At 34.7% G+C, this 26,499-nt stretch overlaps 4 protein-coding genes across 13 annotated transcripts in view; 1 reads left to right on the top strand and 3 right to left on the bottom strand.

Annotated features, from left to right (window-relative positions):
• The window catches only part of LOC130671830 (transcription factor Sox-2-like), a 193,229-nt gene extending 183,120 nt beyond the window's left edge, over nt 1-10,109 (bottom strand). For both annotated transcript variants that reach the window (XR_008990589.1, XR_008990588.1), the window contains exon 1: nt 9,937-10,109. The gene's annotated coding sequence lies outside the window, so the exon portion shown is untranslated. The remainder of the gene's footprint in view (nt 1-9,936) is intronic.
• A 1,047-nt stretch (nt 10,110-11,156) lies between these two features.
• On the bottom strand, nt 11,157-11,828 carry LOC130671528 (uncharacterized). Its single transcript, XM_057475473.1, has 2 exons — nt 11,589-11,828; nt 11,157-11,529 (listed from the first exon to the last, which is right to left on the bottom strand). Exons 1-2 carry the CDS (start codon nt 11,683-11,685, stop codon nt 11,279-11,281), a joined length of 348 nt encoding a protein of 115 aa, XP_057331456.1. The 5' UTR covers nt 11,686-11,828; the 3' UTR covers nt 11,157-11,278.
• A 141-nt stretch (nt 11,829-11,969) lies between these two features.
• Nucleotides 11,970-21,031, bottom strand: LOC130671517 (tetratricopeptide repeat protein 14 homolog). 9 transcript variants are annotated; one of them, XM_057475446.1, is made up of 13 exons: nt 20,816-21,031; nt 20,110-20,304; nt 19,365-19,489; nt 19,198-19,274; nt 18,994-19,116; nt 18,606-18,820; nt 16,514-16,654; nt 16,192-16,383; nt 15,413-16,127; nt 15,022-15,329; nt 14,597-14,775; nt 12,952-14,411; nt 11,970-12,802 (listed from the first exon to the last, which is right to left on the bottom strand). In XM_057475446.1, the coding sequence occupies exons 2-13, from the start codon at nt 20,268-20,270 to the stop codon at nt 12,650-12,652; spliced, it is 3,849 nt and encodes a 1,282-aa protein (XP_057331429.1). In that variant the 5' UTR covers nt 20,271-20,304; nt 20,816-21,031; the 3' UTR covers nt 11,970-12,649. The 9 variants fall into 9 exon arrangements, with proteins under 9 accessions (XP_057331429.1, XP_057331430.1, XP_057331435.1 ...); XM_057475447.1 differs by having other exon boundaries at nt 20,110-20,737; XM_057475452.1 differs by lacking the exon at nt 20,816-21,031 and having other exon boundaries at nt 11,970-12,186; nt 20,110-20,795.
• Nucleotides 21,032-22,728: 1,697 nt separating this feature from the next.
• On the top strand, nt 22,729-26,275 carry LOC130671519 (proline-, glutamic acid- and leucine-rich protein 1-like). The gene is made up of 7 exons (XM_057475459.1): nt 22,729-22,999; nt 23,066-23,461; nt 24,443-24,783; nt 25,060-25,239; nt 25,317-25,584; nt 25,654-25,854; nt 25,930-26,275. The coding sequence occupies exons 1-7, from the start codon at nt 22,892-22,894 to the stop codon at nt 26,227-26,229; spliced, it is 1,794 nt and encodes a 597-aa protein (XP_057331442.1). The 5' UTR covers nt 22,729-22,891; the 3' UTR covers nt 26,230-26,275.
• The last annotated feature ends 224 nt before the right edge of the window (nt 26,276-26,499 follow it).

Here is a 26,499-nt window from a genome sequence, read left to right on the forward strand (position 1 = left end):
TTTTATTAATAAATTGCAATATCGATTTAACTGAATGAAAAAAAGTTTATGAGAGATTTATTTAGATGGACAGAGAGAATGATGTAAAAAATCCATATAAAAACACAGAGTATTGGCAGGTTCGTTATACATATTTGTATATCTGATGTAGGATGAAAGACACCAATTTATAATTATTATTGCATTGAATATTGCATTCATTGAACTCGTCGCGACATCACAACTCTCTTATTCAACATTCAATATTACCAGCTATTGTGCAGTTTAGATTCTGTCCTTTCTACAGGTACCGTATCTTTCCAACCCCTTCCCAACGTCCAACTTTATTTCATTATTTATATTTCCATTGCGGAAAAAATAAGCTGATAAAAAATTACTGATCAATTTGAAACTAGCGGGTCTACCCCAGAGATTCTTTGAAGAACAGAAGCGCCCTAATTTGAAATTAGTTCCGCACTGCATTGGCAGCGCAGCGATGACCTCTGAGATGAAAAATGACGAAGTAATTATAAGTATATATATAGATATATAAATAAATATTAAGGTAGGACAGTAACTTGAGAGCGGAAAGACGGAGCAGCAGAATGCGACGAATTTGAAAGAGCCATACCTGCATACGTAATGGAAAGCCGGCATTGTCATCGAGGCGTCGGCAGCCTCTTTTGTCTACCGGTTCTACTCGTTCTGTGGCACGGAAATTCTGATCGCACGCGCGCCGCATCGATCTTCGGCCGATCATTTGCATCCTCATTGTTCCGCGCATCCGACGAAATTCCGCGGGCACAATATTCCTCCGCGCCCCGTGAGCTATAACACCTTTCCCAGCTTTTAAATTATATTTTTATTTTCTATCGTCTCTGCTCCAATCTCATCAGCCTGTTGTCTATCTGCCCGCGAATCGCTCGACACCCGCCGCCGCGCTCATCAATTAATTAATAGTTTGTTTTCATTTTTTGACATACATCAAATATTCAAATAATCCGCGTCTATAGACAAATGGCTGCATATGTATTTCAATGAAAGAGAGAAGAAAGTGTTGTCGAGGGAGATGAATACATAAAGAAGAAAAAAAAAAGAAAAATGACAGCAACCGCACATTTTTACGTCATCATGACAGTGCCAGTGCATTGTTGTCGCGAGACAAAGGCAAATGTGGCGACGAAATTGCGAAGGAAAGGCTTTGCTAGATGTAAGTAAGCTGCAAGAGTATGTAGGATATGTAGATATTTTAGATATGTATATATATATATAAATATGTAATGTACTCTCGAAATGAATCTGAATTTTTTTAAATTTTTTCAGTGATTTATTTTCCCGGTTTCAATCTACTGGTTTTTAAAAATAAATTACTGCAATTCTACTAGATCAATCAGTTTTTATTTTCACTGTTCAGTGCTTTTTGTTAGCGTCTATAGATTAAAAAAAAAATTTTAAACTGTCGAAATTAGTAACTCATTTTTTTTGGAGTAAAGTTTTTTAAATTCAACTTCAATAACATGTGTACTGAAAGCTGGATCCAATATTCAAAAGTACGGTATTATTTAAATAAAATAATTGGTATTTAAACCAATGAACAAAGTATCGGACACAATAGTAATTGTAATAAAAGGAAATTTAAAAAAAAAATGATTGGTCGTAGTGTACGGCAAGCGGGTGTATGTGTATCAATTAAAATGGAAGAATCCGTATACATGAGTAGTAGTTGGACGGTGATTCCATAGGAATCGTCGAATCAGAAGTAAAGAAAAGAATATAAAATAAAAATAAAATAAAAACTGGTTGCGAGAGAGAGTACAGTAGTAGCGGCGCAAGGAACTACAATTAAGCTGGTTGGAACGTGGCTGAGTTGTTCCATTGAGAGAATTGGTCCGCGCGCAGGGAGCCAACTATCGAGCAGAATTGAGAGGCTGTGGGGTGTAGCGGGGGTTTCGCAGATTATCAAGCATCAGTTGTCGGGAAGAATAACCAGCCGGCAACCGTCATTTAACTTTAACGCTCCAACTGCCCCCTTTTCCCTCGTTTCGATCGTCCCCCGCACTGCTCACCCTGAGTTACATCCCTCGAGGGCTACCATCAGTCCATGCTAATTAAATCTGCTTACGTATACTACTCTGTTTTACCTTCTTCTCTCCCTCCCACTCTATTTCCCTCAGCAAGTTGCTTTTCTGACCTTTCCTTCAGTTATTAAATCTTCCCCCTCACCACTCAATCCTCGGCCCTGACTCCCGGCACTCGAAATTGTTAACCAAACGCTTGATAATTTTTTTCAATGCTCATTAATGTCGCGCATTGATGGACTCCATCGGCACTCGACAACTTGATAACGACTTTTTATTTTTTTAAAACTTGTATGCATAATATTCGGAACGTTATCGATACTCTCTAAAACTAAATAAGTGAAAATTTCACTAATTGAAATAGTGATCTTAAAATTCACTACAAAATTAGTGATTTTGAATTAGATTCACTAATTCATTAGTGATTCCCCGGATTCTACAATGATTACTAGTGGCGCCTCGCTTAAAGACTTTTTATTCTATCGTTGAATTATCAAATTCAGGGCAAAATTAATTACGATAATTTTTAAATACAACTGAACAGTATTAATTCAAGTAAGTTAATTAAATAAAACCTAATTTAGTTGCTAAATAATACATCTTGTTATTTTTTAATAGCTTTATATTTTTACTCCAACTTTTTTTACCGAACCTGAATCAAAACCATCATTGACAATAGATTCAGGTTATGAGTTATAATTATGATATAAATATTTACCGTATGAAAGTAATTTTAATTGTTAATTTAGTCGATCAAGTTGCTAAAAAAATTTTATAATCAATTACAAATAATAATCATAATAATAATAATATTTTGATACAATATTATTAGCAACGATACAATATTTTTCCAAATAAATCCTCGTCAACAAGTGAATTAGTACATTTTTGACTAATTCAATCAGTGAAATTTTCACTAATTCTATATGTTGTTTTTTTTACTAATTCAAAAAGTGAATAGTCACTAATTCATAGTCGTATACTTTGGACAATTTAGATTAGTGAATATTCACAAGTAATTAGTGGTTTTTCACTAATTTAGTTTTAGAGAGCATACATTCGCCGCAAATTCTCGGTACGAAGACCTGACACAATACGTTGAAATGACGGCATTGTCGAGACGAATATAACGCATTGACCTGACTCTCCCTTGCCCTCTTCCTTTCAGATATTTTTCTTTTACCAATAAAATCTACGTACATACATTTATGATGAAAAAGTTTATAGCCGCATCGCATCTTCTACTCTCTAAAACTAAATTAGTGAAAAACCACTAATTACTTGTGAATATTCACTAATCTAAATTGTCCAAAGTATACGACTATGAATTAGTGACTATTCACTTTTTGAATTAGTAAAAAAAACAACATATAGAATTAGTGAAAATTTCACTGATTGAATTAGTCAAAAATGTACTAATTCACTTGTTGACGAGGATTTATTTGGAAAAATATTGTATCGTTGCTAATAATATTGTATCAAAATATTATTATTATTATGATTATTATTTGTAATTGATTATAAAATTTTTTTAGCAACTTGATCGACTAAATTAACAATTAAAATTACTTTCATACGGTAAATATTTATATCATAATTATAACTCATAACCTGAATCTATTGTCAATGATGGTTTTGATTCAGGTTCGGTAAAAAAAGTTGGAGTAAAAATATAAAGCTATTAAAAAATAACAAGATGTATTATTTAGCAACTAAATTAGGTTTTATTTAATTAACTTACTTGAATTAATACTGTTCAGTTGTATTTAAAAATTATCGTAATTAATTTTGCCCTGAATTTGATAATTCAACGATAGAATAAAAAGTCTTTAAGCGAGGCGCCACTAGTAATCATTGTAGAATCCGGGGAATCACTAATGAATTAGTGAATCTAATTCAAAATCACTAATTTTGTAGTGAATTTTAAGATCACTATTTCAATTAGTGAAATTTTCACTTATTTAGTTTTAGAGAGCATAGACAGAGGCATCTTCACCCATATTCCTCCATTTGCAAATAGGTCTGAACTCAACAATAATATTTTTCGTAGGCCATTTTTTAGTTTCTTCTACTAGAGGACATCATAATGAACAAAAAACATTTATATTGTATGGAGTTATTCCCAACAGGAGCAAAGTTACGGGCAACTCTTCATAAAGAATCATCTACACCCATCTCTATCCATCTCCACCCATGTCCAACCACCCTCATATGGGTCTGAACTCGGAAAATAAATTTTTCTGAGGACTTTAAAGGGCTTTTTCCACTAGAGGATATCATAATGAACAAAAAACGTTTATATTATGATGAGTTATTCCCAACAGGAGCGAAGTTACGGGCCACTCTTCATAGGAAGACATGGGAAGTGTCATCCTAATTGATCTCAATTGATCCTAATTTATCCTGATATGGATCTGAACTCAAAAAAATTTATTTTTCTTAGGTCTTTTTTGGGTGTTTCCTACTAGAGGACATCATAATGAACGAAAAACGTTTATATTGTGATGGGTTATTCCCAACAGGAGCAAAGTTACGGGCCACTCTTAAAAAAAAATGCATAGACGCCATCCTCCCTGTCCGGGCCTGGCAATAAAAACGCGACAAAAAAAATGTATTGAAAAAATTTTTCTCAAGGACTAGACGCAATTTTCATCTGCGCTTTAAAAACGATCTATCCACAGATCTGCGGTTTTTAATTCATCAATTTAAATGACTGGTTAAACTTTTTACGAGTGAGGTTTAGCAGTAAGGACGTAAGAATGTTGAGTTGATAAAGCTAGTGTATTACGTAAGAGCTTATTCTTATTTTATTTGTTATTCTTGTAGTTGCTAGCACTATAGTGAGACCTAGTTTCTTAGGGGAATCAGAAACTCAGCACAGCAACAATGAGAAAACAATGCGTTGATGTTACGACGATGAGGCAGAGCTGGAAGCACACGAGCGCGATTAAAACAATGAACGGGTAGTAACAAAGCGTCGAAGAAGGACATAGACGTAGTCGTAACTGTCGGACAATGGGCTGTTGGATGTTGGTATGGAGATACTATAAAAGTTTTGTTAGAGAGTAACTTTTAGTACATCAAGATATTCTCGATTGTGTCCGTACTAACAAATATCAGTTAAATTTATTGGCATTGTTATTGATAATTATTGTAATTTAGCTGCTCGGGCGCGGTTATTTTGAAAAATAATTGACCTTTTGTTAAAAAAGTAATCCGTAAACCGTTGGATTAAAAATAAAATAAAATAAACGTAGCATTTTGAAGAAGTATATTATACTCTCGAGTTTGGATGTATGTTAAGTCTCTTGAGACGTTAAGAATAAGATAAAAGGTCAGTTATTAAGATGCAAAAAGAGGAGTAGGAGTAGGAGCAGAATAGAAGCAAGAGTAGGGATAGGAGCAGAAGTAGAAGAGATATGAAAAGTGAGTTGACAAAGTCGTGTAGGTATACCCAGTCTACGATGAGCTTTATGATTGAAAGACCGAGCTGAGGATAGAGTTAACAATGCGTGGAACAAAGAAAGAGAATGTCAAGTGGACATTGTTGACGGTGACAATGCCGCTGAAATTGTCGGGGAACAAAGAGGTCTTATGATGACGCTGCTGGCGAACGAGCGAGCTAGCGAATTGAGCGAGTTGCGCCCGTGGACAGCCCACTGTTCCCTCTTTCCTCTCACTCACTCTCTCTGTCCCTTCCTTTGCTTCCTATTACACCCTCCGGATATCCCTCCCGGTGCATCAGCTTTGCGTTACTCTCGAATTCTCTCACGACTACCCCCCGGGTTCAAAGTATATTAACCCATTCAGTCACTTCGCGGATACACATTTGCCTTCTGCGTCCTACCACAGACTTGTCACCACCAATCCCTGATAGTTATTTGCCAATTCTAGTAACGAACGGTCAGACGTGTCGGTATCATTGATAATCCAATGCAATGACTATAATGGCGATTATTTGCAAATATGTGAGTATAGGCCGCGCAGGGGAGATGAACGGAATGATTTGCTTGTTGTACCGGGTTGCCACAGCACCAAGTATGACAAATCTTTTTTAGTAAGTGCGATTAGAATATGGAATCGATTACCTTCATACTGCACTTCACAACCGTCTTTTCTTACTTTCCGTAAAGTGTGTTTTGAGTTCTTGTTGAGCGAAGAGAATGCGTGATTTGGTCAAAATCACTAATGAAATTGTCTATTTGATGATGGAGTGATGTACTGATGTATGTATTATATGTATCATATGTATAATGTATTAGGGGAAGGGGGTAGGGTAGGCAAAACGGGGTACCCCCAAAATTTGATAAAAAAAATTTAATATTTTCAATGGTTTTTAAACATTCCAAAATCACTTCGGTAAATATAATTAAGCGTTACTTTGAATTTTTTTTGATAAACTTTTTCAAAAATCAATTGTCAGTTGAAAAATATTAATGACGTTTGTTTTATGATAAAAACTATTAAAAATTTGTTTTCTTCTTTTGTCTCCAATAAACATGTAAAATATAATTTTTCTTCATGTAAATTACTTAAAAAAAAATTCAACTTAATCAAATTCGTTTAAAATCCAGAAATTTTTTTTTTTACTTTTTTTAGGGGGTACCCCATTTTGCCCGCAAAAATGAAAAATTTTTTTTTTCAACGGTAACTGAAAATTTTTTCTATTTACTTTGAATATCATTAAAAAAAAAAAAGATTTAGCGTATTTGAGTCCTCGAAAACTTGGTATTTCCTTAAGTACCCCCTTTTGCCCTTCCTTCCCCTACTAGTATCTGTATTACACTACTTTTGTTAATTAACATTAATTGTAATGTATTTTGGAGGGTCGCAAGGAGCTATGACTCCATGGCCTTAAAACAATAAATAATAATGACTCTATAAAATGATCGTCAGGCCGCAGCTCAGGTAATAAGTTAATAAGTATGGCTGGATTATGAACGAAATCGCTTGGAGTGGTGGTTAGAGGAAATAAATTTAAGTTTGAGGAAAGGCTGCAGAGCAAGCGGGATTACGCTCAACTGTGCAAGAACTTTCAAAGCAAATCTTTCAATGGATATAAGTTGTATAATATAGAGCACAGTAGCGTCTCCTGTATAGCCTCTTGCGGCGGAGATGATGACGATGGAGATGAAGGAGAAGTGCTACTACTAGCGCACACAACTATATGTATAGATAATATATATATGGAGGAAGGTAAGGGGCTAAAATACCGTGCCGGCGAATCTACTCGAAAGCCTTACTCACCAACGTATGCAGATAATCGGTACAAAGCCTCGTCAGATTACAAAGGAAACCAACTCCGGCCTGATTCTCTTTCTATACCAAAACTTGCTATTGTTGCACCGACTCAAGACGGTGTACATTCATAAGGTTTTGCTATCGAAAGTAAAATAAATAAAAAATAGAATTAAATATGTATAGCGACACAGATTTATTAGAAAGAGATTGAAAATCGGTCGAGAGGAGCGAGTCCTTAACCTTCTACTGGGCTCTCGACATCTTACTTTGATAATAAAAGTCGTCGGAAGTCCATTAATCACCGGCTGGGTGTATTGTCGTATTGAGAAGTCACCCGGCATTCAGGACTCTTCAATATTATCAATATCCACCGTCAACTACCACCGGCTCAAAGCACAGATCGTATATAAAGAGAGTTTATCAATAGAAACTCAGAGGACATGCTCATCGTCCTCCTCCTACTGCTCATCACTATTGATATCTCCCCCTCCCATTTCTATCATCGTGAAAATCACTTTGATTTGTTCGCCGTGTGTCTTTCATGACCTTTCAAAAGTTTACTCCCATTCACCAGTTAAACCAAAACTCGGCTCTTTCTATTTACTTTTACTGGTATTCAGAATATTTTATAATGAAAACAGAAAAATAAAAAAAAAAATGGGTAAAACCAGCTAACCCCCTGGGCAACATTAAAAATCCCCGATGTCTACAAGCTCTTTGAGCACCAAGATATTATTAAAAATATCTTCTTCAGTTCCTTTTGCATTGACAAGGTCAATAACCGTAACACGAGTTCGTCTTTTGACAACAGAGGACTCCCGGAAACTACTCTTTCATTTTTAATATTAAATTTTTAACTCCAATGTTAGTCGATACTCCAGATCGATACTCCAATGAAATTTAACTCCGATGTGAAAAAATCCTGGGTATTTCGAGTCGAAATCTAAGGGATACTTTGAACCTAAATGACCATTGAAAACCTTCCATAGACTTTGTAGGACATGGTCATTGTAAAAGATTGGAATGAACCAACTTAGACTTACCCTGTAAAAAATCACCGGGGTAAGTCCAAACGGTGTAGGTGTTAAAATTATCGGTGTTAAATTTACCCCCGAAAGCGGTGAGAAAATAACGCCGCCACTGGTGTAAATATTCTGTACCGGTGTTAAAATAACGCCGCCACCGGTGTAAATATTCTAGACCAGTGTTCTGTTACCCCGCTTTTACACCGGTTTTACTCCGCTTTTACACCGATTAACCTGATTTAACACCGGTATTTTTAACACCGGTGTATTACTCCTCCTACACCGGTGTAATTTCATTTTTACACCGGGCGGAGTTAAAACGAGTCCATTTTTAACACCGCTCTTTTTACAGTGTACAAGAGCATGAGTTAGACCTACAAAGACATATATCGCGAAACGAACGAGCTCAGAATTTTTTAAATTGACCCTCTGTTAGTCCCAGGCTGCTTGTTGGACCCAATCTACCCTTGGGTGTCATTAGCCTACTGGAGAGATGACTGGATCACTCGCATCAATTCTCCAGTAGTCCGCGAGTTTTAAAATTTTACCACTTTGTAGTATTCCTTCCTTCTGTCAAGCCTAGGTACGTTCGATTCACGATTTATGGCTAATGTAGTCTAATTCATGCCTCCATAAGAAAAGTAGGTCCATTTCAAGCTTTTTTTTAATGATTATGTCCTAAAAAGTCCAGTGTAGGTTCTCAATGATCATTTAGGTTCCAAGTTGCCTTAGATTCCGACTCAGGTAAATTTAAAAAATTAAATTTTCGAGTATAACTTAAATTAGTCTGCTAATTAACCAAATCTTTATCATTTTCATTGTCGTAATAGAAATTTTCTGATCCGTATCCATCAAGATCTAGGACTCAACCCTGGTAGAGTGGAATCAAAAATATTTTCACAACTCATCTTGCCCAGCCCAAGTACGGAGTCTATACTTACAATTAAGAATAAAATAAATAGAAACCCAACTACTGGACTACAAATACCAACAAAAGGATGTGATAGAATAGATGAGAGTGGGGGAGCTTGAGTGCTCAATACCACAAAAAAGGGATTGTTTGGTTCTGTTCCTTTGGTCTTGATCATGTAGCAGACCGCGCACCCCCTCGAGCTTCTGTGGCCTCATACCTCATACATCCATACAATTAAAGCACCGGGTTTTCGCCTTAGCAGCTTTCCTAGCTACGCATCTGAGAAACATTGCCCGGGAGTTGTGCAAAAGAAGTGAAACAATAGCGAGCTTTGTGGCGTAGACGTGAAAAAAGCGGCAAAGAGAGACTATGAGCGATTGAAATGCTCCGGGAGCCGTGTGTTGATCTTTTTCAACAGCCGAGGCCTTTTTTTTTAGATTTCAATGACCAAATGTGAATTCAAACAAAAATCTTTTGATGGATCCTCCATTTTTATTCTCTTTTTCATAAAGATTAAAATGACACGGATGAATAAATACCAACAACAGGCAGCATCATCATCTCGGCATATTAAAAATTTTTTCATTTAAAATATATAACGCACAGCTCATTAATCAGTATCCAAAAATAATTATTTTGAATATTTATTCGGTGCTGAGTTGATATTCAAATAAAATGGAGCGAAATTCAGAGTACTCACCTTGCAAGCAGATCAGCATTCACTTGACTGGACATTTATATTTATATCACTCGAATAATTTCAATTTTTATGGACAATTAACACTACGATATTAACAATGGACTGTAACTGATGTCACTGCATATAATTACCGGAATTACGAATAACAAAGTCAATTATTTAGAGAACTGTTGGACTAAACACAACTGAGATACGAATTGAAGTAAACTGATGAAGACAAACCGCCAATAGGCTGCGCGCGCATCACTATTTTTTAAATTTACTAGTTAGTAATTTCAACGCGCGGCGCCAGCAGTAACGGCGCGAAATTTAAAAACTGAAATTAAAATTTTTTTTGCTCGTCATGGAATTAATCATCAATAGTTACTTCGACTAATTACTCGTTGACGCAAGTAATTTATTAAAACTTAATAAAAAATTAAATAAAATTAATATTATAGCGAATGAGAATTAATTATCGAATTTTTTAATTTTAATTTTCGAATAAATGTGAATAATTTATTTTTTGTGATCAGTCAGCGGAATTTTAATACAGTTGAACTCAACTTTGAAAAATGCCGCGAAAATAATAAAATTACGAATTAACCGAAGGTACTGATAAATATAAAATATTAAATTGATATTCAAATAAAATGGGGCCAAGTTCAGAGTACTCACCTTCCAAGCAGACCAGCATTCTCTCGACTGCACATTTATACTTAACTCGAATAATTTATCGCGACAAATAATTTTAGTTCTTATGAAAAATTAACACTAGGATATTAACAATGGACTGACTGTTGTCACTGCATATAATTATCGTAATTACGATTAAAAATTCTATTATTTAGAGAACTATTGGACTAGACACAACCGACGCAACCGATATACGAATTGAAGTGGTGATGAAGACAAGCCGCCAATATGCGGCGCGCGCATCACTATTTCTAACGGCGCGAAATTTGAAAACTGAAATTCAAATTCTTCTTTTCTTCTCATAGAATTAATCACCAATTGCTACCTAGACAATTACTCATTAACACAAGTAATTAATTACAACTTGATAAAAAATTAATATCGTAGTGAATGTAAATTAATTATCAAACTTTTAATTTTAATTTCCTTCAAGTCAATAATTTATTTTTTTGTCATCAGTCAGCGGAACTTTAATGCAGTCAAACGCAACCTAGAAAACAGGCGCGAAAATAAAATTAAAAATTATTAACCCAAGGTACTGACAAATATAAAATATTTAATTGATTAATAAACTGGCATTTATTATAAAATCAATATTGATATATAATATGATATATAAATTGGTTTTTTAGTCGGCGTAAGGCAGAAATAAAAAAAAAAGAACAAATTAGTGTCTAACACGAGGACATCTGGTAAAATGGACACAGGGCCCATGCAATTCAGATCTGACGTAGTCCTTTTTGCAGACGCAGCCCCGTATGCATGATCTAGAACGTGGACAGGGGAGCGGAAAAGCGTCTGGATCCTCGGTGTGATTTTCGCACGTTCTCTGACAATATGGATTAGCATTACAAGGACTAACTTCCTCAAACGCATGCTCATTACACTCGACAGATGAATCTCCAGACGAGTTCGCTTCTACAATCATCAGTTATTTAGCAACAAATAGTTATTTTAAGTAAATAAAAATTTAGTACCTTGAGAGCTCAAGTCGACAGAGACATCGTTGTCCTGATCGCACTGACATTTTATCTCTAACAGTTGCAAAAATACCACCAGCACGAGCAACTTCATCGTGGCAAGTTTATTTTAAAGTGAAACAATCGCTGCACTTGCTGGCATTTATATTACAGATAATAGATACAATTAAAATAATTTGTGTTGTACGAAAACAAACTCGAAAGATACTAAACTGGTTAGCGATTAATTCAAAGGATTTATTTTTTCCTGCAATAACTCTCTGATAATCTCTGAGACTTAAAGTTCTGAAGAATGAAATTAAATAATTATAATTATCAGTCACTTAAATTTAAATATCTATTAATCTACAACAACAAAAAACAATAGATAAGTTATAATTTCATTGAGGAATTTGTATATTTTCCATTTCAAGATTTACATGTGTGTTTTTTTTTCTTTATTTTTTTTTTATTAATATATATATATATATTTATATAAGTGTTATTTACCATTGGAAATGAAGAAATTACACAGTTACTAATTTAAAGAACATTTTACAGAGACGTCGGTTTTTTTGAGTACGTCACGATTGTTACGGAAACGTCTATTTTATCGCTTTAAATAAAAGGAAATTATAACGATTAATAAATTAGGCCAAACGTTACAAATATAATGGCATGAAAAATTTAAATATGAATTTTTTTTAAGAATGTGATGATCGTAATTAAAAAAAAAGAAAAAAATTTGATTAAGATACAGAACCATCATGATCATCAAAAGTTATCAAACTATTTTCCCACTAAGAAAATCTAATAAAAAACAAGAAAAGAATGGTATATATGGGTATATATATACTTAATTAATTATTGAATAATAATATATATACATGTGTATGTATATATAAAATGTATAATGATTTGAATAACTCCGACTGCAATATATTAATTAAAACTACCGGTGACAATAGCAGCAGTTGATCGAAAGGTAATGAAGAGAGTAAGAAGAATTAAAAGTAGGCGTAGTTGTAGGGTCGGTGAGCTTGTACTTGCACTTGACTGAATTTAAAACAATAAAATTTCTACCAAACTCGAGCAGCGGCTTCGCGTTTGATCAAAACATTCTTACTGCGCTGCTTCATACGCTCAATAAAGTGATCCTTTCCCTCGAGTGGCGAATCCTCTTTCCGTATCTCCTGATACTCTAGCTTCTCCTCCTTTTTCACCTTCACCTTCTAACAACAAACGAGATTAAGTTGGATTCTCTCTTCTCTCTTCATCACGATCAATTGCCGGTAATCATCATCGCGATCATCATCAAGAGTAAGCGCTTTGTGAAGAAGAATAAATATTACGCAGAGAGATTATAGTTGAACTAACCAACCTTATTGGCGTTGTCGCCAGCACCAGCAGTGTCCCAACGCTCGTAATCATCATCGTCCCGTTCTTCTCCTTCACTCAAAGGCCCGTCGTGTCTCTTGCTGGATGGGGGTGGAGGTGGCGGAGGCGCATTGCCCTGATCTTCGTGGTTATCCTCGTGATTCTCCAGCATTTTGTTTATTTTTTCCTTGGCTTCGTCAACTTTTCTCATGGGGTCGGGCGAGTAGCTGCGGTCGCTGTATCTGTCTCGTGAACTTCCTCTACGATCGCGGAAGTCCCGTCTGTCTCTGAAGTCGCGGTATCCAGGTTTGTTGTGGAAGAATCTGCCGCGATTGTTGTTGTTGCCGTTCCCACGTCCGCGGTTATTCAGACGATTATTGTAACCGCGATTCCTGTTGTTGAATCTGTTGTGCTGATTGTTGTTGTAAAATCGGTTTCGATTTTGGAAATTACCCGGTCCTCCGCGGTGATTTTGATTATTGAAGTTTTGGAAACGGGGTTTGTAATAAGTGCCCCGGTTGTTATTGTAGGGTCGGAACTGACGTTTTCTGTAGTACCCACGGTCATTGGACCTGCTGCGACTGCGGCTTCGCGAGTAAGACCTTGATCTTGACCTCGATCGCGATCTGCTGTATGTTCCTGATGGGGAGCGACTGTACTTCCTCTCGTAGCTTCCAGAGCGACGGTTAGAGTATGACCTCGAGCGTGAGCGACGTGGTGATCTGGAGCGCGAACCGCTGGAGCTGCTTCGTGATCTTGAGCGACTGTGCGATCGTCTCATCGGACGTTCGCGGCTCAATCGTTTAGCCATCGGTCCACGTGAACCCGCGCGCCTTTTTGGCTGTCTGTTGTGATGGTCATCCTCGCTGTCTGAATCTGTCCGCGGGCCTTTTTGAAGCTTCGTCGAGGGCGGATGCGGCGGTTCTGGCGGATGGCTCTGACCAATAGGTTGAAATTTGCCGCCCAAATTTGAACTGAACTTACTGTTAGATGACTGCTGGGATACCATCGAATTATCCTTGTAGGACTGGAATTTATTTTGAGGCTGAGGTGTGGGATATTTGACAGGGGCTTGTTTCTGTATAGGATCTTTTGACCCAGACATCGGCGGAGAAATAATAGACTGGCTTGAACGTTTGTCCTGCAACTCGCGTTGCATCTGTTTCCGTACATTGAATGACTTGTCGACAGCAGAACGCTGGAGTTTTTCATCCAAATCCCGGTTATCATCACTCTCGATGTGCGCCGAGTTCTTTTTGTCCATGGGATGGAGATCTTGCCACTTACCAACCGAATGCGATGACTCTTTCTGACGCGCAGCCTGGGCCGCTTTCCATTTAGCATTGAGTGCTGCGGTATCTAAAGTCGGAAGCTTCGGTTCTGAGTGCATCATCTGTGAGTCTTGATCAAACAGATCTGGTAGAGGCTTCCGTTGAACCTCTGCAAGGTAATCGTTGTATGTGCCTATTTATTGTAAATTTATTATGGATTTTAATTGGTGATATTTATGAGTTTGGACAGATAACGAGAAAAAAATAAAGACATACGTTAAAATTTAAAAAAAAAACTAAAAAAGTAAAAGTAAAAGGAAACGGAAATAAAAATGAGTAATAAATAATGAATAAATAAAATATTGTTATGTTATTAACCTTTGCGCTGCTGAGAAGTCATCGGAACCCTCGGATCACGTTCGTGGTATGCTTTGGCACCATCTTCACGGTCCCGGTCTTTTTCTCTACGGAGTTCTTCCTCTCGGCGTGAGCTCTCGGCAAGTTTATCCGCATTACTAAGAGGGGAATGAGGCATTTCATTATACTGTGCGTAATACCTAGAGTAGGATGATAAGAGAAACAAAATACAAGAAAAAATTTACGTATTTTCTAAACAATTTACAACTTTCGTTTTTTTTTTCAACACAAAGCAGCAAACAATCTATAAAAATAGTTACGGTAAAACTCATCACGGTGCGAGATTAATTAAAAAATGCAAGAAATTATTGAAGATGTGTTAAGAGAAAGAGTAGGGAGAATAGTGTGACAGTTGCGTAAGTCGGTGTTGGTTTTAAAATACTCACTTTTTCAAAACGGCTGTTTCTTTTTCGACTTTTGCGTAATAAGCGCTCAGTTTCGACTCAAGTTGTTCCAAATCGGGCAACGACGATTTTTTCAACGCTTCTAAATCACGCTCAAGCTTATCCTTATTCCTACGTTTCTTTCTCTCCTCCTTCTTTTTCTTCTTGCGTGTTTTTTTGTCCTCCTTGTCTTTATCCTTTCCCTTCTTTTCTTTCTTTTTTTTCTTCTTCAATTTATCTGTCTCGGAATGTTTCTTTTCCTTTTCTTTTTCACGCTTCCAACGAGCTGTTTCTTCCAAAAACTTTCTTACCTGTCAATAAAAAAAAATAGAACCAATTAAAATTTAAAATCATCATAAAAAAATAATAATTATTTAACTAAAAGTGAACTTACTTTATCTTCATAGTCACTGTCATCTTTAGTCTGTTCAAGAAATTTACGTACTTTAACTTCGTAATCGTCCATTTTATCGCGGGAATTTCCCGTGTAATTCTGCGCACTCAGAGGATCATGAGAGCCGCTGCCAGTTGAAGCAGCCGGCGGATTATTGTACTGAGCCATGCGTTTGCTCAGCGGCGACAGTGACCCGCGATGATCTTTCTTGTGTTTCCTTTTCCTGCCTGGCGACCGCGATGCTGATCTACCAGAGCTACCGGAAGACGAGGAGCTGCTAGAGTCCGAGCTCGAGGAGCTCGAGGACCCACTGGATGAAGAACTTGAACTCGAGCTCCATCTCGCCCGTTTCTTAGACCGCGACTTTCGCTCTTTCTTACGTTTCTTTTTGTCCTTTTTACCATCCGGCTGTTCAGCTTCGCCCTCAAAAGTTTTGAACGGCTCCAAAGTATTAAACGTTGACCCAGTCGTGCCAGCAGTTTTAGTTTTTATATACTCAATAGAATTTCTCGCCTCTTCGTGCATCGGAGCGATGGCCAGACAATTTTCATAGGCCTTCTGCGCGTCCTCGTACTTCTTCTCATCCTCATAACTTCGTCCCAGCGCGACCAGAGTCTCCGCCATATATTTGCGGGCATTAGCGTGGGTGTGATTGAGCTTGAGAGCTGTCTCGAAATCTTCAATAGCTTTTTTGAAGCTTCCGCTGTTAGCATACCTACGAAATAAAAAAAATTAAACCCATGTCCAAAAACTATTTAATAGAAAAAAAAAATACTTACAAGGCACCTCGCGCAACAAGACCCTCGACGTTCTTGGGATCGACAGTAAGTGCTTTGTTGAGACACTGAAAGGCTTCAGTATGTCGTCCAGCTTTAAAGTGATCAATTCCCTCGGCCACGCTCTTGAATGCCCACTTGCTAGCTTGGGTCTGTCTCAACTCATTGGCATACTCATTTGGCGGAAATCGTTCTCTGTAACCACAAGACAGAAATAAAAATCAGACAAGTCACTATCGATGAGCTTGAAATGGTATCTCTTTTGTTTATTTTTTTTCTTTTTTTTTTTTTAAACCATTGATTGGTTTTTGGAATTGATATTCACCTCAAGCCCACCATTAAAGAATAGTGTTCCCGTCCAAGACCCATCAAGTCGCAAAGATATTTAATGTTGTTGGGATTGTTGAAGCCAGTACTTTTCTCCAAGATTGTTTCATAACTCTGTCCTTTGTTGTCCATCGCTTTCCTACGTGACAAAGCCAGATGTAAATAAAGTTAAAGGTGGCTTGCTATGGGCCGCTGTACGACTCATTATTAAATGCACTGGGTCCCCGGACGACGAACCGACAGGCTCGCGTCAAAAATAAACAACACAAGACAAACCTCTGCCTTAGCCTTGAGTTTACTCTCAAAAAATATCTTAGCTTCCATTTAATTGAATCAAATAAAACATTATAATAATTTTCTTAGCCTACGTTAGATAAACAACCTCATTATTTATTGAACTCGTCTCTCACCTTTAGTTTATAAGACGAAATATATTTCTTAAAATATATATAGAGTTTTTTTTATGTTATTCTACAATTCACTTGTCAATACAACGCACACAGCCTATCGATGTGCTCTATTATTAATTATATTACTTTTTTTTATATGATAATTTACTATTTTTTATATAATAAATATATACACCAACATAAATATGTATACACAGACATAAATAATTTTGTTTGGTGCAATAAAATAAATTGCCTGAGCTTTACATCCCCAAGTTGATCAACAAAAATAGCTCATTATTGGTATTGTCAACATCATTTATAATATTTTATATTTTTGTCAATGCTGTAAGTTTAAATGAGTCATTAATTATTGCAAAAGCGGTTAAATCTCTATCAATTAACAATTGAAATAAAAAAAAAAAAATTTATATATAATAACCGTTAAGGTGTTGAAACTTTTCGTTGATTGGTCTCTCGAACAAAAATCATTTTTAAATATTACTGAGCCAAAAAATGCTTTTACCAAAAATATTTTACTTCAAAAATTCACTAAAAATTTTTTTATTACCATTAAAAAAAAAAAAATCCACAACACAAAAAATAATAAAAATAAAAATCAGATTTTCTATCAAGAATTTTTTAAAATAAATTCTTGTCTAGGAATTTTTTTGCTCAGTATGGAAAAATAAATAAATATTCAAATTTATTATACTGTAAAAAATTTTTTGAGTGAACGCGCATTAAATCCGGAGTAAATACAGACCGGAAGACTAATTTATTTTGAACTCCAACGGGAGTTTCTTTCAATATAAAAACTCCGAATCAGAATGCGAATTTAAATAAAATCCAGACTCGATTTTTTAAAAAAACTCCGAAACTCCGAGCGAATTCGGATTCAAATAAAATCCGAATTCACTCCCGATTTTTTACAGTGTAATCAAGTAAAAATAAAAAATAAAACAATAGGTAATTATGTGCAGAGACCAAACAACTGTGCAAGTATTTTATACCTACCGTGTTGACAATTGAATCATAGTAACGCCAGACAGGCGCGACGTCATATCATAATCTATGTATATATATATATATTTTTAAATATATATATTAGTATATACTGGAAATAAAATCTCATAGGATTGTTCAACTCAAGTCTGTGGTTTTAAACAAGTATCGGCTGGTGCTTTGGCAATATTTAAGTCACAAACGTTGATAACAACAATGTGTTGCGTGTAGGTAGTAGAGGTGTGTGCATAACACAGCCGTGATTATCAACAAACTTTCAATCGAAAAATTCAACTCATTGTCTTAACCTTTTTATATATTTATATATATGAATAAACGATAAACTCATCATCGTAATCAACTATTAACATATTTTTTGTCTATGTTATACCGATTGCCTGCCACCTGGATTCATAAAAACATCAGAGACATCAAACAATCTGATTTACTGACAAATCGTTAGTATCACATGATCCCTTGATTATTTATTATCTTATTTTACTGTTTAATCCTTGATTAATAGTTACTTTATTTATAGCAAACAATTTAAACTATAAAAAATTGACTATTGTTTTACTATGGTGATAAATTTAGCACATAAAAATATTTAAACGACGTGATGGTTACAGTAATTTTAAAACTGGACATGGTGTCAAACAGTCGTCAGTCTGTGTAGATTTAATTGATTAAACTTACTTGTATGCCTCGGGTAAATCTTCTGAATGTATAAGACCCATTGGTGGGTGCGGAGCTTGACCTTCGCGAGGGGCAACATTCATAACAGCAACGATACGCTCAGCATCAACGTTAACCTCGCTCACAACCACGCAGACCAGGTCATTGGCCATGTAACCCCTTGTTACACCTTTCTTGTCAACGGCCGGTACTGTTGCCGTATTTAATATCAGCGCCTGTAATTATTTTTATCAATCAATCAGCCGCTACAAGATAACAAATCAAGTGGCGATCAAAATTCCGATGGGTAAAATTTCTTATCATTTTCTAGGAAAATGACCGAAATTTATCAGCTGAAATTTAAAAGTTGATCGCCATCTGGAATTAATATCCGGATTATTATCAATACCTTTATGCCTAAATCAGTAACAACTCTTGGGCAATCGCTGCAATTACATAGAACTTTTAATAACAATCCGGTGGCACTCTTGCCCATAACTTGTGCAAAAATAACGTCCCCTGTTACTAAACTCTGCAATAAAAAAAAAGATAACAAATTAGAATGCGAAACTTCGGATAATCTTTAGTAATAAATTTTAAAATGCGGTCGTACTTCTAGAAAATTCTTGATGCGTTGGGATTTTTCCATGGTGACAAACGAATCAAGTCCCGGCATCGTTGCATAAAATTCTGTAACAGAATTTCGGATTATTTATTAATTTATTTATTTATTTAAATTGATAAATAATTAAGTAATGAAGATTTAAAATCCAGCTGTACCTTCATCACCGAGTTCTTGCTTTACCGGTTCAACACTTCTTTCTAAATTTGATTTGTCATAAAGAGTATCAGCTTTTTTAGCAATAAATTGTTGAAGTTTAAGTCTCTTTCCTCTGTCCCCAAAGCTGCGGCGTAAAAAAATTAAATGCACAATATAGAAGGATATTAAATTTTACATTCAAGATAAAAAACCTAGTATCCAATCAGGGAACTAGTACCTGATCACTCCATGTATTTTTTTATCATGATTCTGAAGTAGCCGACGTTTAATAATTTTTTTATTTTTTTTTAAAACAATAAATTATAAAAAAAAATTTTGAAAAAATTGCACCTGTAGTTTTTTAAATTTTCTACATGTGCATTTTTTTAGTTTTTGGTTTTTTGTAATTGATTTGGTGAAAAAAAAATCCAAAAATTTTTAATCGTCTGCTAACTGTATCTATGTATATATATATTAAAATTTAGTAAATATAGATGTATAAATGTATGAATGATCGGGTACTGCGTCTCTTAACCAAAAAATTATGAGTGTGAATGCAGCAGACATCCGACAAATTTAAAATTATTAATAAATAGAGTAAATAATAAATAAAATTAAATTTTAAAAATATGCGCATTTAGAAAATTTTGAAATTAATAAGTGAATTTTTTAAAAATTTACTTTTATTAATTATTTATAATTGTAAATTCGTCTGATGTCTGCTGCATTCACACTAAAAAAATTATAATAAAAATTTGAAAATACCTGAGAGTTTTTTGTCTTTGCTGATAAATTTCAAAGCTCGGGTCTTTAAGATTGAGCATCGCAAGTTCATTTTCATTGCGTTCGCCTTCCCAAACTTTTTGCAATTGCTGACCGTGGTAATTGAGGGCCTGGCCCACCAGACGTGGATCCATCGAATCCATGGGCAAGTCTCCAGCAACAACCTAATCTGTAATGCTGCACAAATCCAAATATCGTATTTTTCCTTTTTATAAATCCTCGGGCCTCAAAACAAATACAACAGAACCGGTACCGGTTAAGCTCAATCAAGTATCAGCTCTCAGTAGATATGTCTACATCTACATATATCTACATTTCATATATTATCGAACTAAAAAGTATCAAAGGTTCCTTGACATCAACCAGATAATTACAAATAAATATCCAGTAAATCAACAGATATATATATCATAACGGCAACACTTATTGCGATATTAATTATAAATTTATATATTTGTTAACTAAAAAAAACGTCGACGCGTTATCGATCAAACCGTCCCACAAAATGGTCGACTGTCGACTGGGAATAAAAGACGGCGATGCTGCTGCTGCAGTTTTCGATACTAGTCTGTTTTTTCTCCTGACTTCAATTCTCCCAACTAAACTCAATCTCCATTACATACAATTGATATTTATTTAATATATTATTATTATTATCCTTTAAATCCAACGCAACTTCACTACTCACCTCGTAATAAACTCAGTCTTCAACAAAACTTATCTAGAACTGATGTGATGATGCCAGCAAATATATTGCCGTATATATTTATCGAGAAAATATTATTTATATATTTATTATCAGTTGATAATGGCCACCATGGCCAACTGTTAATGTGGCAACGGAAAGACGTAGTAGTTGAGTAGTTAAGCAACGGCCACACGACTCACGACACCATCAACTATCGCCTATCCTCCAATCATCTAACAGAGTCTAGCGACAGAAAGTAGTCCCTGCGCAAACCCACTGCGCATCAGCAGCACTAGAACCCAGAACCCTCAACCAAGTATTGCCTGATTTTATATATATATATATATTATATATTTTTTGAATCTGCTCTTTGCTCCCAGAAAACTCTAGCTCTAGGTCTATCTCTAGATCGGACTCTAGGTCTGGCTCTAGCTCTAGGTCTGGTTGTCCAGGAACTACTTTTAGTTGGCCTTTAGCTTTACTTGATTATTACAACAGACTAGATATCTAATACATATATATGTATGATGATAAATCAATGACATGATTCATCAAATTAAATTAAAAATAAATGATCTTGAGTTAGCAGACGATTGGTAATTTTCGGATTTTTTTTTCGGCAAATCAATTACGAAAAAAGGAAAACTAAAAAAATTCATGGGTAGAAAATTCAAAAAACTACGGGTGCAATTTTTTCAAATATTTTTTTTTTTAGAATTTATTGTTTAAAAAAAAATCGAATAATTATTATACGACGGCTGATGACGATAAAGTTAGCAGACATTTAAAAATTTTTGAATTTTTTTTAACAAAAAATAAGTATCAAAAAAAATATTTTGAAAAATTGCTCGTATAGTTTATGAAATTTCTGACGTGCATTTTTTTAGAAATATTTTTTTTTCATTATTTATCTGTTAAAAAAAAATTTTTAATTTTCAAATGTCTACTAACTTTACTATCATCGTCGGCTGACTTCAGGATGATACTGAAGTTAGCAAAAAATTAGTAATTTTCGGATTTTTTTTTCGGCAAATCAATTACGAAAAAAGGAAAACTAAAAAAATGCATGGGTAGAAAATTCAAAAAACTACGGGTGCAATTTTTTCAAATATTTTTTTTTTTAGAATTTATTGTTTAAAAAAAAATCAAAAAATTATTAGACGTCGGCTGACTTCAGGATGATACTGAAGTTAGCAGACGATTAGTAATTTTCGGATTTTTTTTTCGGCAAATCAATTACGAAAAAAGGAAAACTAAAAAAATGCATGGGTAGAAAATTTAAAAAACTACAGGTGCAGTTTTTTCAAATATTTTTTTTTTAGAATTTATTGTTAAAAAAAAAATCAAAAAATTAGACGTCGGTTAACTTCAGTATCATGAGTGTGAATGTAGCAGACAGACAAGTTTAAAATTATTAATAAATAGAGCAAATAATTAATAAAATAGAATTTTTAAAAAATGCGCATTAAAAAAATTTTGAAATTAATAAGCGCGTTTTTTATAAACATTAATTTTTAAATTATTTACTCTATTTATTAATAACTTTTAGTTTTTTTGTGTCTGCTACATTCACACTCGTTCAGTATCATCCTGAAGTTAACCGACAATTTAAAAAAAAAAAAAATGCATGTGTAGAAAATTTAAAAAACTATAGGTGTAATTTTTGAAATATTTTATTTTTTCAAATTTATCATTTCTAGAAAAACTCAAATGATATCAGACACCGGCTAATCTCAGTGTCATAAAAACAAATGTATATAAAAATAATTTTATCAGGTCATTAAAAAAATAATTGATTAATTTTTTATAATTTCAAATAAAATTTAGTACGGGAGTGTTCGACCGAACATGCCCTATATCAATATATCGATTTTAAATAATCGATTAGTGCAGCCAGCGTGCGATATTTTTACCCCCTCCTGCCGTTGCACTCCATGCTATTTCACCGCGGGAAGGAGAAAAAAAAAATATCGCACGATCTGGCTGCACGTGCACTATAATCGATATTTAATTTTGTGTTTAAACACAAAAACACGTGGGTCTGTTTACACGATTTTAAATAAAAGTGAATAAAAAATGGCTAAAGTATTGGATTTAATTAATTCCGTTGACTCTGTAAATCAGTTTAAAGATTTTACTGTTGGTTTATTGACATCCAGCTCCGATTTACCATTGGGCGAAGACGTAAGAAAATTAATAATTATTTATCATAACCTTACTTATTTTTACATTTAAATTTAATTTTATTAGATAAACGAGATTGATAGCTTGATAATAACTAAAATAAATAGTTATCTGAGTAAACCTGACACGAGAGCAAGTGGACTAGTGGTAATTTCAAAATTTATTCCGCGATGTTCAAAAGAGGACCTGCAGAAATACGGGATGCTTTGGATCTCCAAGGCGGTCCAGGTGCTAGAGAGCAAGTGCGAATCCAAGGAATTTTCTTTGGCATCCAGAGTCTTGGGCGAGTTATTGATCGAAGCCAAGCAGGTGCCCGAGCTGCAGAAAGAGGTTTCGATGCAGAATGTGAAGCCGCTGGTGACGCTCATCACCAGCTTTGATTTGGAAACCAAGGGGACGGCGGTTCTCTACCCGCTGGCTGTTTTGCTTTATTATTACAAAGAGTCTACAGAAAAATTTCAGGTACTTTATTAATTCCTCCATAATTTGATTAATTATAAAAAAATTATGATAGTAAAGTATGATACTGAAGTTAGCCGGCGTCTAATAATTTTTGGACTTTTTTTTAGACGGTAAATTATAAAAAAAAAATTCCACTTCTAGTCTTTGAAATTTTCTACAAGTGCATATTTTTAATTTTTTTTTTTCTTCAAATTTAATTGTTAAAAAAAAACTTAAAAATTTTCAATTGTCTGCTGATTTCAGGATCATTAGTAAAGTTAGGGGGCATCCATTAATTACGTGAGCTATTTTTCGATCAGTTTAGACCCCCCCCCCCCCCCCTCAGGTGAGATTTGCCTGAACCTCCCCTTCCCTTACGTGAGATTGACGCTAAAAATATTTTAATAGTATATATTATATACCTAGGCCAGTAAAATAAGAAAAGTCTCAGATCACATGTAATTGTTGGCCGGGGCGAAGCCGAGGCTGACAAACATGTGCTCTGAGGCTTTTCTTATTTTACTGGCCTAGGTATTTAATATACTATTCTTTTTACTATTCGGGAAAATAATAAACCGTAATGATTTTAATAGCCATGAGATTTTTTTAGCGGGCAAAATAAACATTCAAAATAATTTTTTTTTTAATATCTGTAATATTTTATATTTTTTGAAGTAGAGGTGAGATTTTCGATTACCCCCCCTCGGTTTAAATGAGACTTGGTGAGATTTCATTGGACCCTCCCCCCCCATTATGAGCTCACGTAATTAATGGATGTCCCCTTAGCGGACATCTGACAATTTTTAAAATTTTTGAAATGATAAATTAAAATGTTTATAAAATAAAAGTAAAAAATGCATGTCTAGACAATTCAAAATTCAGTACATGCATTTTTTTTTAATTTTATTATTTTGATTATTTCATTTTTTTATGTGTAATTAAAAAATTTTCGTGTCTGCTACGTTGACACTCGTAAAAAATTTATTTAATTATTTTTTGCAGAAAGCGATAAGAGAGTTCATTCTTCCGACTGTTGACTCCAAGAAGAAGGAAACAGCCAAAGCAGGAGCGAATATTTACAGTCTGCTCACTCGTGCTACTGAACGTTCCTTCAAATCCATCGAAGCGAAACCTGCGTACAATAATTGGACTTACAATTTATTGCTGATCTGCAATAGTCTTCATGAAATAATGACCACATTGTTTCCTGATTCGGACACCAGCGGTCCCGATGAAATGAAACTCGAACTACCGAGTCTGTCTCAAGAAGATATCGTGGATTATTATTTTGATCTAGAAAAACGATTTGAGAATCTCTGTGATTATTTATCGACAATGCTACGGTAAAAATTCATCTTTATCAATAATAATAGAGTACAAGTACCATCAGTAGCCACTGCTCCATTTTTGGAGCATTCAAAATTTTATTTTCACTAATAAAAAAGTATAACATATAATTTCCATTGCAACAGAGTAACAAAAATATCTTTGTATAGATTCTAAAAATTAGTCATTGCGTATTTGCAAATTTATTTTAATTTTTCAAGGGTCCAAAACTGGTCCCAGTGGCCAAAGCGGCGCCTCTTCCCTCTATATTTACAATTAATTTAATATTTTAGCGGATGTGGAGAAATTAATAGCGTGATTCCCAATGATATACTAACACTAGTATGTCGCGGTTTGGACATTTTACCCACAACTTTACATCAAGAAGATTCTCTAGTAGACAGTCTCCTCTATATGATCCTCCCAAAGCTGCACATTATTTTATTTCAAGTCCTCAACGCTTTTATTGAAGGGTAAGTTTCAATTTTTTCATAAATAATAAACAAATTATTCATTATTATTATTATTATTATTATTATTACTATTATAGATTTAAAGACAACTTGGTACCATTTGCTAGCACGGTACTTAAACTATACAAGCACACATTGAACTGGGCAAATGGTTTAGACCTCGAGAACGAGGAAACGATTCGCGGAATAAAACCGTTTACGAATGTCAAAATCTCAGTTTACAAAAGTCTGACAATTTGGCTGAACAACCTGAGCACTTTGTCAGGAATAGAAATTATCTCTGATGAATTGATACCTTTGATATTAAAAGATATCACTCCTGAGATGTCTGAAATTTCACTAACTGTAAGTTTATTAATTTATTTACTTATTTACAACTAAATAATAAATATTTATAAAAAAAATAACTTGCAGATCCAAAAAACCACAGCTACCTCAAAGAAAGGATTCAAACGCACGAGAGATAATCAAATAAAAAATGATCTGGAACAAGACAGACCTAGACTAATTAATAAATGTATGTCAATTGACCTGGACATATGCAAAGAGGCTCTAATATCATTGCAATGTATTTTTAAATCCTCGGGAACTTTGATGAAAATTCCGATTTATCAAGTAAGATACCAGTGTCTTTATTTGATACAATCCCATTATTCGGCTTATCAATTAATTAATTTATCGATTTTACAGATGATTGAAGAGCTAGTAATAGCAATGCTATCCAACGTGTATATGGACGATTACAGCTTCTACAAATTGCGTCCCTTCTGCCATGTGGAGTTGTTAAGGTTATTGAAGATCATGCAAATGAACCCTCATCCATTGCGTCCGTCATCGTTGCATCACTGCATTGAATTATTCAGCACACCGTCCCACGAATATAATCGCCATGTCGCTGCAGAAGCAAAAGAAGCTCTAATGCAACTGGAAAAAATTGCACATCCAAGTGCTCTGACTCTTAGTCTTCCTGTTGTAAATGCTGCTGAATAAATCAATACCTCAAAAAAAACATATTCTACTTATTATGTATTATATACACTAGTTACCAAAAGTCTATCGATTAAACATTTAGCATAACATCTACATCTACATCTACCTTTCGCCGCAGAATAATTTACTCGCGCATTCACCCGCGCATACCCGCCAAGAGTCTTTACATTCCTGACTACAGGTGATCTACTCACCCCTAGCATTCATATATATTATTTATATTATTTAAACAAATCAATACTCTATATATTTAGTTGAATAATAAATAAA

Source organism: Microplitis mediator, chromosome 7, assembly GCF_029852145.1.
Source record: "Microplitis mediator isolate UGA2020A chromosome 7, iyMicMedi2.1, whole genome shotgun sequence".
Classification (NCBI taxonomy): Eukaryota; Metazoa; Arthropoda; class Insecta; order Hymenoptera; family Braconidae; genus Microplitis; species Microplitis mediator.